Below are 17126 nucleotides of genomic sequence, written 5' to 3'. Positions count from 1 at the left end.
GTTTAGCCTTTTTTTTTTTTTAAAAACAAAGGTCAAGACTTTTTAAAAAAAAAAAATCTTAAAAATTCAATTCTTTCAACTGTTTGCAAATAAAACAATGCAGTTAAGAGTGCAAGCCAACCCAGATTCTTTAACACAGCGTGAGTGTTTCTAAATACAGACGCGCTGGGAATCCCTTGTGGCCGGTGCGCTGAGAGGCAGGGCGGGCAGGTGGCCGGACGCTGCACTAACAACCTGCTGTGGAGGTTAACGGGAGCCAGACGGAAGTGTTGGTTTCGGAGAGGAGGCTGCCCTACCACCCGCTGTTCCTTCGGCAGCTACACATCTGTTTGTGCACCGACCGAGGGAACGCATCATACGTGAAGGCGTCGGGTAAGCTCCCATTTGTAACATAAAGGCAAGATCCCTAAGAAAACCGAAAGCAGTACTTGGAGGTATTTTAACCTAAAAGCGCCATCATGCAGTTAACTAGCAGTAGCTAGGGTAGCTTTCCCGCCCCCTTTCCCTTAAGGTATTCTTTTACGGCTTCTTAACCTTGTCATCGAAATCTTGCAATAAATCTGTGAGAAAGGCAGGCAATGGAAAATACAAAGCCACATTAAGATTTGTTGGTCTTACTCTCTGCTCTTATTCATCGGGCTGACTGACCGTGACATCCATCACGAGCAGTTTCCCACTACTGGCATCTCTCTTCAGCTATTAACAAGAAGTCCGAGGCATGAAATCTAGTATTTGCAAGCAGTTAAAAGGCTTATAGTTCTTACCGTTTTATCGCTCGGAGCTCTTCTAAAACTTTCCACGCTCTCTGAAGTTATGATGAACTCCATGCTCAAAATTGCATCAGCCTTCTCATCTCCCGAGTCGGTCTGACTTCTGGGTTACGCTGTTACGCTGTGGTCTTTTCTTCTGGAGTGCACAGATCCTCCGAACGAGGGTTTCTTAAACTCCTGCGCCCTCCAGCTAGGAGTTTGCACGTATGGCAATGTTGCCTTTGTTTGTTGGACCGGTGGTTTTAACCAGCAAGATACCTTGACTCACCTTTATCAGAGACTCACAGTTGTAAAAATGATTCTATAGCGCTCTCTCCAAATCAGGAAGGAGCAGTACACAATTGATAGAGCAGACGTTTCTGCACTATAGCTAAATCTTGGGTTATACTGATATATTATATATACTGATATATAATCTTGGGTTATACTGATATATACAGCTACTTACTGATAGTAAAGATGAAGCCTTGACCATTCCAGACAAGCCACAAAGTGGTGGAGTTTTTGTTGCTTGTTTGTTTTTTTTTTTAACATATTGTGAAAAATAATAAGCTCTGTGGCACAAAAAACGGTAAGATTCCCCAGAGTAGTGCTCATTATTTAAAAAAATAGAAATCAGGATCTGAATTGTGGTATCTGCTATCTGATGTTGCAACTACAACTACTAAGCACTTACTTACCCGAAACCCTTGCGACAGAGGCTAGACTGCTGCTTTCGGGCGTCATCTTTGCCACAGTCATCGGAGGCGTTTTCAGAATGACACACTTGCAAGGAGTTTCTTGGGGTTTAAAAACGGATTAATAGAGCAAGGTGTGAGACAGAAACATGTTTTACAGACATAAACATATACCGAAGCTATCCTTCAAAAGCGCTGTAAGCGAGAAAAGCAAAGCAGCAGAGCTTATTCTTTTTAATGAGAAACGTAACAGGGAGCAGAACGGCAAGTACAGGAAAACGCTGGGAAGCAGTAATGAGCTTTCAAAACTGGTGGCAATTCCTGGTGGGTTCCTCCTCAAGTACAATACCAGCGCAGCTCTGCTGCGAACAGAGGAGGGCAGGACAAGGATTCTGCGAGGTATGCTCAGGGGAGCCGGGGGGGAAGGGAGCCCGTAGCGTTCCAAACTCAGGGAAGGGGAAGGTGCGTGAACAGCCGTGAGTTCAAACAACGTAACTGAGAGGGGGACAGCAGCGGAGAAGCTACTAGAAGGCGATGGCAGGTCATGGATGCGAGATGGGGCCGTTCTAGGGTTGTAAAGTGAGAATTAACCGAAACATGCTTTTAGGAATTTCCGTAGGTATCCAGACTAATAAGCTGGCGAGTCAAAATGCGGATGCGGTCAGGGAGCACAGACAAAAGGCTGCATGTAGCCCAAGGCAAGCCTGACTTCTGAAACTGGTCAGAAAAACTAACCGTATTTAAAGACCGAGACAAGGGCATAAACTGCCCTGAGGCAGAAGGGAGAACTGAGCGTGCTTGCCTTTATCTCTATTCCCAACACTTGTGCTGTGAGGCACGGGCCAACTGCTGTGTGACGGAATCCTCTTCGCAGAGACTAATTGGTCTGTAATTGTCCATCATACAGAAACCTGAGGTCGCTGGGATGCTTTTGCTGAGGCAGGCGGCGTCCTGCGCTGCAGGAACTCTGCCCCGGTGCCAGAGTCAACCACGGGCGTGAGCGAGGTGGAAGATGGGCTCCGTGCCGGACAGGTGAAGACTCCCTCTCAGGCTTTTTTTCCTCCCTCTTCTGCCCCTCTCCCCCAGCATCCCTAATTCACTACCTAATGGGTACGTATAGTTTGCTAACTGAATTCCAGTCCCGCACACTGACTCATGTATGTTGATTCTGAACTTACAACCTATGTTAAAGTAGATGTCCACTGGAATGACCGACTTGAATGACTGGCTGAGGATGATAATCTCTTTATACTTTTATACTTGTGCCCAGCAAGACATACCTAGGGGTGGAGGAGAAAAAAGACAGGGCTGAGCGTTGTTAAGCACTAAAGGATTCCTTGTAGCTTTTAAAAAGCTACTACGAGGTGTATGTATAGCAAGAGGACTAAGTATTGAGGGAAAGAAGGACCAGACAAAAGTGATGAAGGTGGTGTGACTTGCCTTGCAAGGTTTTTCTTAAATTAGCCGTAGATGCTAAGTACCTCCTCAAGAGGCACAGCAGAGTAAAATCTCAAAGAGAAGGAAAAGGGGGAGCACTCGGTACTGCGAGTACTTTCTAAAAGGGAAACCCTCGAGGCTTTCCGCTTCCCTGTGGAAAACGTACCGGCTTTGGCTCTTCCAGACCTTTTGGGCTTTACTGGGACAAGGAGGCAGCTTCTCCTGGGCCGGGCCAGCAGTTCCTTGGGCGGTGCCAGGTGCCACCAGAGTGTGGGCAGCAGCTGCCCTTTACCTCCCCTCGCCCCCAAAAGCGGGCGTGGGTGCAAGCTGCTCTGAGCTCCTCCTGCTTCCTCCAGCCCGCTGCTTTCCCTGTCTGCCCTTGGGACACACGAGCCCAACTGCTGCACCCACCTTGCCTGCCTACCCTTTTGCGTGCCAAAACCTTGCTGCGGAACAAGGTGGCGGGTTTGTCCTTGCGGTAAGATGGCTGGCAAAAATAAAAACAAGTACCTCTGCAACATTTCTTGTGAAGAGGGGGAAAAACCAGCAGCCAGCAAGTCACAGCTTTTTCATTTGAACATCTGCAAGCCTATCGTTCTTCTAACCCCATTTCTTTTAAGGCTGCAGTTAGACACTCAGTCGTCCTTTCTCTCAGAAGGCAGCCTCTCCCCTCCCTTCACCTTGTTAAATACACTTTCCCAGCAGTAGTCAAGAATATAAATAACTGCATCTGTGCACGTCCGAAGTTCCTGGGCCAGTGAGCCAAGACTTCTGCTCTCACAGGGCAGCCCTCAAGAAAACCTGACAAAGCTCTGGTTTTGGAACTGCTCTCCCTTGATCCCCTTTGCCTAGTCATCAAGTTAGCCTGACACTGAGAGGGAAGTCATTTAAAAAACCGTCAAGAGAAGTAAGCCAGCGTTTTGATTAGAAGAGTCCACTGTGCCATGAGAGCCGAAGTGCATCTGGCCCTCTATACCCCACGGGGTAAAACAAGTTAGTTGCTTATTTGACAGTTATCTGTGACAGCAGCACGTGCTGTGACAAAGCACGTGCACGTTTCCAGGAGTCGTACACCTTACACTTCCTCGCCATTGGAAGAGGACAAAAGTAACGAAAACACCCATCACAGCAGAAGGTAGAAGGCATGACCGGCTGAAAGCCGTGTCCAAAGAGGTAGCGAGCGGTACGAACAGGCTCCCTTCCTGCGTTCAACAACAACAGGGCTCAGTGCAGTGGTTTCGGCCAGACCTTGATCTCGCATGGCAAATGCTCCCGGTCTCACAGCTGCACCAACTTGAAAATGAAAGCTGAATCAAGTTGTGATGTTGTTTGCTCCTCCAGCACAGGCTAGGCACAATGCTCATCGTCTAACGGAACTAAAATATTTAGACAGACCAGGCTCTGGTGATTTAGCCTATCTCAAGGCGGTGTCAAGCATGTATTCAGCTCCAGAAACGGCATTAAGTACGCCCCTGATTCAGCCTCACGTTCAAGTTAAACACAACTCTGAACAGACTTGCTGCTTTCATGAATGAGCCTCGAAACCACGTTACGATTTCAGGTCGCTGCTTATTTTAGCAAAAATAGCCTTAGTGGGCCTAGATTTCCCCCCTCTTCCATGCTTCACCTTCAGTAGCCGTATGATTTGTACAAAAACCCATTACAAAAATATGCAAAGTACAAGTTACATATAAACCCTCACCACATCCTAGTTTAGACAGTCGTACTGAATACAGCTTTCTGGTGAATTAAGGTTTGTCTGAACCTGTCAGAGAACATCAGCGAGTGCAGAGTTTGGATCAGCGCTGTTACAGAAGGTACGGGGCTGGAAACCCTGTGGGGTCCATTAGAACTCCTGTAAGCAGCATTCCAGCTCCCCCTTTTCTAATCCAGCTGTTCAGGCCGTGTCGGGGAGAACGCTGACAGGAGGTGGGAGATGTGAAGTAAAATATTATTCATACAACACACTGTGGTGACACAATCCAAAACCCGTTTAATTAAAGACACCGTTCACTTTGTGCGCTTTGCACCTGGCCCTCACTCAGCACCCATTGGTTATATAGGGCCACGGGTAGCGAGACGTCGGATTTCCCGTTTTTCCCCCTTTAAAGCATCAGCCACAACCACCCTCCCTCCACAAAGTGGCTCTGAGCACTCTGTGCGTCGTTCATGGCAAACATCAGAAGGATTACCAAACCAACCGGGCAGATGAATAATATTCTTAGTGGCGTATTACAAAAGAAATGTGCCAGAGTTCCTCCTAGCTCAAACTACAATACAGAGCATTAATGAAAACATTTGCATAAAGCACATTCTAATCATTTTGCCGTTTTCCAGTTAAGACAGGAGATCAGGAAACCTTAAGGCAAAAGCTTTCTTTTTCTGCAAAACAGGCTCTTAACAGTTTCTCCCTAACACAATGCGCACACAACAGCATATTGTCAGTTTAAAAAAATATTTAATGCTGCCAAGAAGTATAAAAATACAATAAGAATGGCAGTACAAAACAAAATATTTCCTAATTTATTTCTTTTACATCTTTCTACATTAATACAGGCATTATAAAAACACAAGACGGCAAATTATTTTGTTTTGCAAAGTAGCACGCTGCTGGTGGTCTTCATCTCCTCGATGCAGTTTACGCTGTAAACAGATAACTGAGGCCGCCTTGTACTTAACAGACCTCACTTTTTGCTCCCGAAGAGGGGTTCATGTCTCGCTTTGCATGGCAAGAATTTGCAGTTTATAGCTGCAGAATATTCACAAGTCTTGAAGGCTTAGGTGTCAGTCAGTCTCGGCCTGCGACATACAATGCAGAAGAAAAGTCACCGATTCAGTACACAGTACGGGGGTGGGGGGTGGGGTGGGGGAGGGGGAAAAAGAAGTAAGAGCAGACAGTGGGTTTGCAACTCACTACAAGCACCAAACAGCTCCTCATGCATTCCCTGCAGCAACTACCAACTACTGTTTGCCTGTAGCAAGCGCTCCTGGAAAGCCGTTGCCTTGTCAGAAGTATTTCCACATTACGGTGTAAGGCGCACGCGTGCTGGAGAGCTTCACCGCCCATAGGTCTCAGCCCAGCAAACCCCGTACTCGCGCACTTAAGCGCAAGCACTGCGGAGGTCTCCTTGGGCCCCAGCGGGACTGCAGAAGGCTGCACCTCACAGCACTAAGGTCACCCCTCACGGCTTTGTAGGCCAGTCCTGGCAGAGCGGCATGGAAATGAGTGTTTCTAGGCAAAGGTCTCTTGCAGTGAGGAAGACGTCCCAACACCGGACATTTTGCTCTTAGGGAAGGTAAGGCTCTACCCCGAGGAACACAGAACAAGACCTCGGTGTTTACAGCACCAAACATCCAAGCTACTACAAGCAAACCGCTTCTAAGTTCTGCAAGCACTACGCTGATTCATAAAGGGGTTTTCTTTGATCAGTTAAGACATTTAAAAAATTCTTCCAAGTATTTATCCTTCCAATTCAAATAAAGACTCAGACAGAGATGCAATTTTGAACACATTTATTTTTCGTACATAAAAATGAAAGGCTGACCTAAAACTTTTGGGGAAAACAAGAAAGCCCAGGAAGACTACTGTTGCATTACGTCAACTTTGCAAATTTCGTCCTCTGACTTAAGCCACTTGGCCACGCAGAAGACTTCCCCTTTTGCCATCGTTAATTTAGTTTCTTCTGCAGTCCTCAAGCGTCTCAGGTTTAACCATAATGCCAAACAGCAACCTAAATAATTTGGTTAACATCCATTAAACGTAACGCTAGCCAGGCTTTTTAATCGCCTGCACAACCCAATCGCACATGCATGCATACACATTTACACCTCTTCCCTTTTCAGCGGGATATAAACTGATGTCAAGTAAACCATTTTACTCAAGGTTTAACAGAATAAGCTAAGTTTCACTGGCAACATCGTACTTCCATAAAATAAATCTGCCGTTTTTTTCAAATCGCTATTTCACGCTGAATTCAATTCTTTTACTCAATACATTTCAAGAGAAAAAGTACAGCTGTACCGCCACTCTAGGTGGACTGTCCCTGCACCAAGAACATAAACAGGAAACCTAAAGGACTAATTCCGAATTTGCAGTGCTTGTTAGTCTTTTTTTTTTTATAACATGCATGATTTGTACAGAAGTGCTCATCTGTGAGTCAAACATTGTTTAATCAAATCCGAAAGAAGTCCACTACGCATCAAGTACTTCGCTGATGTATTTCCAGAACAGAGGGAAAAACCCAACACAGTAACACTTCGAATCGAGTGCAACAGCATTTTAGAAGCAGCCACAGGACCAGCCAGCAGCTTGCCAGAAATCGGGGCGGGGGGGAGGCAGGAGAGGGGTCAGAAGGCACGTCCTTCATGTTTACTCTTTCTTTAAGCATTTCCTACGACAGAGGTCACTGGGAGTGACAGTTCTTCATTTTGGCCCGTATTTGTTCCTATTTAACATCCAAGTTGTGCAAAACTGCTGCGAGTTTAAGTCCTACAGAATAACAAAGTATCACAAGGGCTCAGTCTGCAGAAAAGAAAACAAGCCTCCCCCAGATTCTGTTTTTGAACGATTACTGATGGACCGGAAAGAAGAGCTTTGTCCAAATTACCTCCTGGAATGTACTAAGGGATCTGATGTTTAAATTTCCCTTCTATGCCCACACTGTCATGGACAAGTCACTGTACAAAACAGTTTTGTCCAAGACTTGTATTAGATCATGGTACTTAAATTATTAACAGTTAAGACTCTCAGGATACTTACAATCATGTAACTAAACCGAATTTTTACAGATCAACTGTTGAATGTGCAAGTCCTGCTTTATTGCATCAAGAAGGTAACAGAGCGAGAGATGACGTAAGATGGCCCCCTCCTGCCCTGCCCCACCCAGAAAAGAGGAACGCCTGCTCAGGATCGAGGGAACAAAAAAGCCAGGATTTAGGAGATGGAGTCAGGAGAAAAATTCAAGTGACAACTTGACGAGACACAGTCAGAGCTCAGCGTCTGTAGGATACTGGTGGCCCAGGAAATCCTTCTCATGCAAACAGAAAGGCGAGAAATGACAGTATGATTTCAGTGAAGGTTTCGCCTGCGCTTTTTCCTTAGCTGCTTTTCAGTATTTAGAATAAAATCTGGAATACTTCTGTTATAGTTTATATTGAATTACATTCCATGTGTTTTTCCATAACCAAAATATCTTTTAAGGCACATACACTTACACCTACTATCAGTTATAGCCGATACCGAAAAACCTGTCTTCCCAATTTAAAGAAAGAAAGAAGAAAGAATCTTTTGCCAAGCCTCTTCTTGGCTGACAGAGTTACTGTGGTTGTAACAATTATGAAATGTCTTAAAATACGTAAGCTGCCTGCCTATACTGCGTCACAGCAATCAGTAAGTCATTTTGCTATTAGAGCTGCATAGTTGGTCCGTAATGCCACAGGACAAATTATCTTGTTTTACTGACATGCAATTTCCTGAATTCAGAACTGTATGTTCTAAGAAACTACACGTGTTTTCCTTATCTGGACCCTTAAGCATTTATTTACTATATAAACAGCGTAGTCCAAAATAGTATTGGCAATTGTGAAATGAGACTTTCAAAGAGTAAACTCAACTCAGCTTCGCGTAGTAAATGTCAGGCTATTTGGGCCCCATGCCTGGTATGTTACTACTAAGCTTGAACGTACTGGAAACCTTTCAAGTTAATTCCTTCGGCTAAGGAGCAAAGTACTTATCTAGCTCTTTTAGCATTTTTCAGCAGTAAATCCAAGAAGCACTTTACAAAAGGAAGGGGGGAGGGGAAAAAAGAACCCCCCCACCCCCCACCCCAAAACCCCATATCCAACAGAAAACAACCAAGCTAGGAAAACGGAGGGAGAAAACACGACTTCTCTGAAGTCACCCAACAAGGCAATGCTTGAATAAATAAAATCCAGGTTTCAAAGTGCAGTCCAATACTACAAATTATTAGGTCTCAACTTGAATGACAGCAAGCTACATACAGCCACACACGATCTCTGTATTCAAAGAGAATTTGAAGGACAGAAAGTGATTTGTGTTGAATTACTATTTAGAAAGTGTTACCATCCAACTAACGGAAAGGGAGTGCTCAATAATTCTGAAGTGACTGTAGCACAGGTATGCCCAAAATATTAATTATTAAGCGTTTTAAGTCATGCCTCTTCAATACCGTGCTGGGGACCTGCAAAGCAGTTCTAGACTTCGTGAAGTTACGGAAGTGGCTCGTGCAGCTGAGCACACTGGGTACGGGAGAGTACTACCGGCATTTGTTTTCTATTATGACCACCCGTGGAAGTCCAACTACAGCTTCCTTTGATGTGCTTTCTACACCTATTACTGATGAATGAATTTTATTCTTTCTAGCAATTAAAATCTGTAGACACACAAAACATTATGTTTCACATTTAATGGAATGTCAGAACTTTAACAATGGTGGCCTTCAAACAGTAGTTGAGGTCTGAATACATGAACCAACGTAACAGTATGCTTTTCAGTGGGGGCTAAGTTCTCAAAAGCCTTAAAAAAAAAATCAAATTTCCAAGCCTTACTTAAATAATGAAAACTACAAAAAAATAAATAAGGAATGCAAATTAACAGAGTAGAAATTGGTAAGTGCTTCATCAGACCCCTAGCTGCTCATGATGAATTTGAGAGTCAAAATATGGGGAATGGTTGCACTATTATTTTCATGCACAAATTATAATTACATTTAGTTTCAAAATCAAATTCTTTTTGGTCAGAAATTTGTACAAACTGAGCTTTTAAAAGTACAGTGAACTACAAAAAGATTAAATATGCAATTATAAAATATATTTATCCTAGGTCATAAGAATATAAAATGTTTATGTTCATGTCACTAGTACATTACACATTACACACATTTAAGGGTAACTTCTTCGCATTAATAATGTAAATGATACAAAACTGTTTATTGCTTATGTCAGGCATGTAAATTTAAATCCGGACAGCCTTCAGGAGCTAAACCTCTGTGGTTCAAGGTTTGCTTAAGATCCGGTAGAACACCACTTTAAAAAGTGTATAAACAGTTGCAGCACGTTTGTACCTGCTCATATAAAGAAAAAAACATCAACTCTGTTGGGGGGCAGCAGTTCGTTTTTGTAAGTACCTGCAGTGGAAAGTCCTGAGATGTTGACATGGGATCAAGTTTACATCACTTCTCTATGGTATGGAACAGTCTGTACCCATTCCAGCTGTAAGGAGTATACTGCTTAAAGTCATACCCCTAGTCATTAACTTGCAGCAAAATCAGCTGCTGGAGCAGACAGGCTTACCATTTACTTACAAGGAATGTTCTTGAAAATACATTTTCCAGCAACAATAAGCACCAACTAAAATCAGTGTACCAAACCCAATCTTAGTGAGAATAGGTTTCCAATATAACCACCTTTTTCTTTTTCTTTCAGTCTCATTTAGCTTCTGCTTCATCTGCTGCAGCTTCTGTGCTGTATTAGCTTTTCTATCCTCTCGCAGTCTTTTTCGGACAGTACTTAAAGAAAAAAAGAAGAAAAAAAAAGGTAAATCTTAAATTGTAGAACAGGAAAAAAGGCTATTAAAATATTAAAACCCAAACCTCTTCCCAACACACTCCCAATAGTTAACCAACCCACCAGTAGCATATGGCAGCAATATATAAAACCTAAACCAAGCAATCTTGATTCTGTTTTAACAACCTCGATGTGGACAGTTTTCAGGTCAGTGAAGGCCCATGAAGCAAGTAAATGACGTATGTAAAGATGTAAGTGGGGCTTGACCTACATGTTCAACAGGGATCAGAATTAGCTTAATTATCTGAGCGTAGCCCTTCACCCCCGTCAGCGCCCCGTTCAGTGGCTAAGACTTTTTGCACGGAGGCTGCTTTTATATGCAATGTCAGGTACTACGTGCAAACATTCATAGTATTTAAGCGCACGCCTCCACTGCGGAGTTCACACTAGCCTCACTGATATATTGATCCTAACCTACTCATGTCTGCATGCAGATTTAATGCTGCTCATCTTAGGCTGTAAACCAAATCTTGATCAAGGAGACAGGCTAAAAATCAGTTGTGTGTTGTTACACTATCAGGGCCGCCTTGTAATTCTTGTCTCCAAAAGTATCCTCACAATCTCTAAGAAAGCATTATTCTGACACAAAAAAACCGCTTTGACTGTCCGAGTCCTAGCACACAAACACCATGCTCGCATCCATGCCCCACCTCCTGCTCGTGAGGGGCTCCTTCAAACATCTGAGATGACAGAATTGCTGTCATTCTCTATCAAAACACTCAAAGACATGGAAAGATAAACTCATCAGGGCATTCCGTAAGCCATCTGATATTTCAGAATTGCAGTCTATCTACATTGAACTGCTGCATCTCGTTTCAGACTGCAAGCCTTTGGGACAGACACTGCCTCCTCCTGTGCACTGCACGGATCGGCACAACCCAGTCTGGTTTCTGGGTCTCTGGCTATGGATCCACACGCCACCCCCCGGTGGGCAGGCCCAAGTGACACAGTGCCTCAAGGCACAGCAATTTGGATGGTAATTCCCAATACAGCGCTCACAACTGAGGCATTGCTGCTCATGAGGCAGAGAAACTTGGAAGAGAAAGACAAATTCACATGCCACAGCTAAACCACAGAAATCTATTCACCGTGGTGGATTTAACGTGAACGGAGGGTAACATATGGCTTCAATGATACAATTGCAATCATCATATAGAAAGCGGTAGGTGGCAAAAGCTTTGTGCTTCTGAAGTATCATATATTTTTTCCAAACAGAAGTTAGCAATGTATTTAAAAATCAGTACTGAATTATTTTGGGCACTTTTAGGACCTAATTCATGCTGCACAACAGAGTTCACAGACAGTCTGTAGGAAAAGGCTTTCAAGCATGAGGTTTAGCTGCTTCGATTAGACACATTTGTTTTTCTTCTCGTGACCTTTAAATAATAAAGGCTTATTACAAGGAATAATTGAAATTGTATTTAAAAAAAAAAATATCAGTCAAATACCACCTCTCCTTTCCCTCTACTGAAGAAAGATCTTGAAGGTTTCTTATGATAAGAAAAGCATACAGTAATTCAGCCTCTCAAACTGTTTCTTTCTTTTGCCTACCTTTCAATGTTTCCATCTGTGACATCTTGAACTTTGGTGGACAGGTCAGTATTTATTTTCTCCATTTGATCTTTATTCTCCAGGCCTATGCTGTTCCCATTGTACTTCTCTGTGGTTATTTTGGTTTGGTATGGAGGAGACTGCTCAGAACTTGGTGCTTGGTCCTCCTTAGAGAGCTCCTTCCACCGTTTCTGCAAACAAGGAGAACATATTTCGAACATTCCCCTAACACTGAAAGCCCTCTTTGCCCAAGATGTCTTGTCACAGAAAAGTCACAGAAGTAGATTAAAGGAACTGCTAGATCAAGAAAAAAAAAAGATAACAATTGCTAGATGAAGAAGTAAGGTTAGACGAAGATGCATCTTCTCCAGCAATAAACCCTTTTTATATTTCCCCAGGATGATGCTACTGTGAAGGTACGAGGCCACTAACTTGGTCCACAGTAGCTCCACAATGAGAAAGCAACTTGTCTTGTAGTCCTGCACTGTTCAGCACCTTCCATCTCCCTCTACTCTCTACAGGCCTACGCCGTGCTGATATTTATCATGGCTCCAAAACACAGTAGGAGCAAGAACTGCCTAAAAAGAGAGAACCGGAGAAATTTGCAACCCCAATGGAAAAAAGAGGAAAAAAAAAAAATCTATGCCAAAGTTGTGGTCTACTATTTCACCTAGTGGTCCATTAGCCCAGAGATCTACTGCATCATGAAACAGATATTCACCTTGTTTTGAGAAGTAATCTGAAATGAGATGGAAGAAAAAATAAAGGATCAGAAGTAAGACTGGTTTGCTAGATCTCTGTCCTAATGGGCAACTGTCCTAATGATGAATAGTCTGAAGGTTTTCTTGCAACAAAATTTCATGCAGAAAAAAAACCTAGAAGGGTAACAGGAAGGAAAAGAATCGCCCCTAGAAAACAATCAGTTCTTTTCTCACACAAATCAGCCAGCCTCTAAAGAGACAGAATACCTTGGGGGGAAAAAAATCAGTTACTTCCCTATGTCCATGATAAGAAAGATGAACTGAAAATTGACTCTTCACAAAACGAGTGTTAGATGCTCATCTGTTGAATGATTTCAAGACTGCTGGTCTAAACTAAATATCAGACTCAGAGATTGATGTCAAAAAACCCAGCTACTTATAAATTAACTGCTGGCAGAATCAGCTTTAACAATAAACCAACTCCTCCATCGCAGAGGAGCTTCCAGTATAGACCTGAAATTCACAAAGGGAGTCTTCATGCACAAGTGGCATCACTCTCAGAGGTTTTCTTTGTTTTGTCTTAAACAAAAAACCAAAAAGGAACCAGCCACTAACAAACAGAAATCCACTTAGCAGCTCCATCCTAACTGTCATGGAAAAAGGCGTTTTGGAAGACATGGTTGTGTCCATGAGAGACTTGCTGGCTAAGATAAATACTGATTCCATCTGGAGTGATAAGCCACACAGGAAGAACTGAAATCAGAGACAATTTTATTACTCTTGTCAAAAAGAAGGAATTTCCCACCAAGAATTCTATTTTAAACATTTACTAACAATCGCTGAAATGGCTGGTAATTTTAAGTTTAAATATCTACGACAAGACTATGTGAATGGCAGGACTAGTAAAATAACGTACAACTTGGAGCAGACATACAAGGAGGACTGTGTTGCTAAACTATCTTTGCCATTTTGTGATAGTACCTGCGACTTTACAAAAAAGAACAACAAAAATGTATCTCAGGAACTGAAGTACGACACTGCATCTTGTGAAATTATGTCTGGAAGAAACAAAGAAGTGATGAAGTTTGATTTAAGAAACACAGTTGTACTTAAAATTACAACTAAAATGCCTGTGTACGGGCGCTAAGACTTAGGGCCTGTACTGCCTCTTGGAATGAATGGACACAACAGAAAGGCAGGTTAAGATGTTCAGTTGACAGAATCAGGTGAATGTCAGATATAGTTTTTGGATTCACAAGTTTCAGTACAAAATTATCAATTTAAGGTTGGAAAAGACCTCTAAGATCATCAAGTGCAACCGTCAACCCAACACCACCATGCCCACTAAACCATGTCCCTAAGCGCCTCATCTACACGTCTTTTAAATACCTCCAGGGATGGTGACTCAACCACTTCCCTGGGCAGCCTGGTCCAATGTTTAACCACTCTTTCAGTGAAGAAATTTTTCCTCACATCCAATCTAAACCTCCCCGGGCGCAACTTGAGGCCATTTCCTCTCGTCCTATCGCTAGTTACTTGGGAGAAGAGACCGACACCCACCTCGCTACAACCTCCTGTCAGGTAGTTGTAGAGAGCGATGAGGTCTCCCGTCAGCCTCCTTTTCTCCAGGCTAAACAACCCCAGTTCCCTCAGCCGCTCCTCAGAAGACTTGTTCTCCAGACCCCTCACCAGCCTCGTTGCCCTTCTCTGGACACGCTCCAGCACCTCAATGTCCTTCTTGTAGTGAGGGGCCCAAGAATTATAAGATTCTTGTTCTCTGTCTGCAAAACTCATCTACGGATCTAAGGAATTCAACCTTCTTTGTCCTTTCAAAGTCACAAGTTTGTTTTCCAGAGACCACTCATTTCAACAGATTTTTCTGAAAGACTGATTGTAAGTTATTCTACTATGTTGTTGAAGCAATATTAACTTATCTTTATTACGAAGGAATTTTATAGAAATGAAAACTTCAATCTTGTTCCACCTCACCCATTTTACATAGTGCAGTGCTGTAGTACAATTAGGAAGCAGGTAATTGTTTCAGCTACAGCACCATGCAGCAGCACACCAACCACATGCCTCTGCAGGGCTTCAGGGCAACCTCGGTGAGCATATGATCCTTCCTTTCAGTCACAGGTGGAAATCCCAAAGGTGCTAAATGAGGGGAAGAGACTCCTCACTCCCCCTGATACAAGTGTTGCAGTTGCAGCCACTAGCTGTAAGCAAGTAAAGGTTCAAGTATTTGTTGTGTTTGATCGCACAGTTTACTGATTTCCGAAATCCATGGAGATTTCAGAGATTAACATTTGGGTATTGTTATATTAGAGAAGTGTTACATGACTTCATGCCCTCCCCATCACCAGCAGAGAGAAGTAAACACCTCTCACGCTCTGGACAGTACAACTGTTCCCTATTGGGGGCGGGGAGGGGGCCAGGGAATGATCTAGCTGACCTTGAAAGGAGAAATACTCCTGTTAAGTACTGCCAATTGATTTTCTGCACACAGCCCTGAGGCCTAAAGGGAAAAAGCACCTGGACAACTGCCTGCACTGCAGAAAACACTGGTCTAGGAAAGATCCTATGAACAATCGTAACAAGAAAAAAAAAACAAATGAGAAGTGTGCCTTCTTATGCATTCTCTTAGTATGAAGAAATAACACGCTTAATAACTGACAAGCAGTATTCTGAATTGACAATGGTCCCTTGTGTCCAGAAACAAGAAATCCTGTGATCTAGATGGGCGAGTGCGAGAACCAGGGCGGCTCACAGTTTGGAGCATGGCTTTTTAAAAAACAAAGCAGAAAAAGTATTAGAGAGAAGAATACCCTCATACCACCAGAAACAGCTTCCAGAAAATAAAGAGGCTAAACTGCTGTTAGTGTTAGGATGAATCATGCAGCCTTCTAGGCATATGGCGCAGGTGTCATAGACTAGTGGCACACTACCTAGGTGTTAGTTAGTAGTTGTGCAAAATTGTTTATTTACATAGCAAGTCAAGAAATATTTGTCAAAGAGAAGAATCTGACAACTACCAGAACAACAGAAAAGAGGAAATGCGTTTTAGTTTATCTGCTTCATTCATGATTTTAAGAGATCAACAAAATGAAAAAGCCCTAGCATATGAAAGCAGAATTAAGTCTGTTTCACAGCCTCCCAGTCCTCCCTCCCACCTAGCCCCAGCCATTTAAAACAGCTGTAGCTACTGTGACATCTGCAAGCCACACTGATAAAATAGCGTGATTTGGTAAGCTGTTTACCCCAAAACTCATTATATTCAGCCAGATTCTACTAACTGTAACACAAATTTTAAAGGGGGGTGGGGGTGGGAAAGCAACTTTACTGATAGACCTGATCTGTAGCATCAGGCAACTTTATTGTTAGGAAGATATATAGCAAAGACCAAGGAATCCTAAAAAGATCCTTGCTATCTTTTCAAAGTGATACTGGGCATTACTTTTGCTTTTCAGTATTGAAGATATCTATTTAACCTTTTTTTTTTTTAAACATTAGTACAGAAAAGTTATTTTTATATTTTATCTAGCAGGGGACAAACACATAGGATAAAAAGTTTAGCTGATAGAAGGCGCTGATCAGATACCCTCTAGAGTATCTAGGCATCTACTGAAAAAGGCAAATTATTTAAATTCCCACAAAGTTACATGCTTTGAAATAATTTGGAGGTCATTCTTAACTACTGTTAGCAGTCTACTGTTTATGTTTAAATACACAGAGCTAAATGTTTACCTGTATAGTTGAATCTCCCATTATAAATTTTGCTCCTTCTATTACAGCCATATATGAAAATCTTAGTTGATCAGGAGTCTGAATAAGTCCCATTCGATATTTTCTCATATCCAGTAATACCTTCTTAATATCTACAGAAAATGGGTCTTTTTTCTCCATCTGCAAAGAAAGTTACATCGAAAGCGTCATTGCTACTGATGAGAGACAATGTATAAAAAATAACAAGTAAAAATGAGTCAAAATTCAATCTAAAAATTAATTTCTTCATATTATGTTTCCATTAGTTATATACAAAATTAACATCTCAAATTATTTCTAAATTGTTTTTACAGGAAAAAAGTTAACAATCTAATGAAAGCTTATTATGAACAAGTCAATGATCATGTATTAACCAAATAAATCAGTACCCTAATATCAAGTCTTAAAATTAAGAAATTTAGATATGCTTGATTTTATTCAGGCATGTATTTGTACTTCGAAATAGGACTGTAAGAATCAGAACCATAAAGCAATATTTTCTACAGCTCCTGAATGGAACAGCAATTTGGAATGACTGAATGTGGCAGAAGTTTCCTTATTTAAAGCAGAATCCCTAATCCAAGCAATGCACACACTTGTCCCCACATTACGTTCATGGGGTGTTTTTAACCACGTATCTGCAG

The 17126-nt window shown here is 42.4% G+C and overlaps 1 protein-coding gene across 2 annotated transcripts in view; it reads right to left on the bottom strand.

Annotated features, from left to right (window-relative positions):
- Nucleotides 1–5325: 5325 nt before the first annotated feature.
- The window catches only part of PTPN2 (protein tyrosine phosphatase, non-receptor type 2), a 33024-nt gene continuing 21223 nt past the window's right edge, over nucleotides 5326–17126 (bottom strand). Inside the window, exons 8-11 of one of the 2 annotated variants that reach the window (XM_009318526.1) lie at nucleotides 16465–16623; nucleotides 12020–12210; nucleotides 10309–10410; nucleotides 5326–5683 (exon numbers count right to left, since the gene is read on the bottom strand). In XM_009318526.1, the coding sequence (XP_009316801.1) occupies nucleotides 5662–5683; nucleotides 10309–10410; nucleotides 12020–12210; nucleotides 16465–16623 (474 nt within the window). In that variant the 3' untranslated portion in view covers nucleotides 5326–5661. Of the gene's footprint in view, nucleotides 5684–9167; nucleotides 10411–12019; nucleotides 12211–16464; nucleotides 16624–17126 lie in introns of those variants that run through there. The other variant, XM_009318525.1, reaches the window with a different exon arrangement.

The sequence above is a fragment of the Pygoscelis adeliae genome, unplaced genomic scaffold (genome assembly GCF_000699105.1).
Source record: "Pygoscelis adeliae isolate BGI_AS28 unplaced genomic scaffold, ASM69910v1 Scaffold42, whole genome shotgun sequence".
Taxonomy (NCBI): domain Eukaryota; kingdom Metazoa; phylum Chordata; class Aves; order Sphenisciformes; family Spheniscidae; genus Pygoscelis; species Pygoscelis adeliae.
This window is presented reverse-complemented; position numbering and strand designations above follow the sequence as displayed.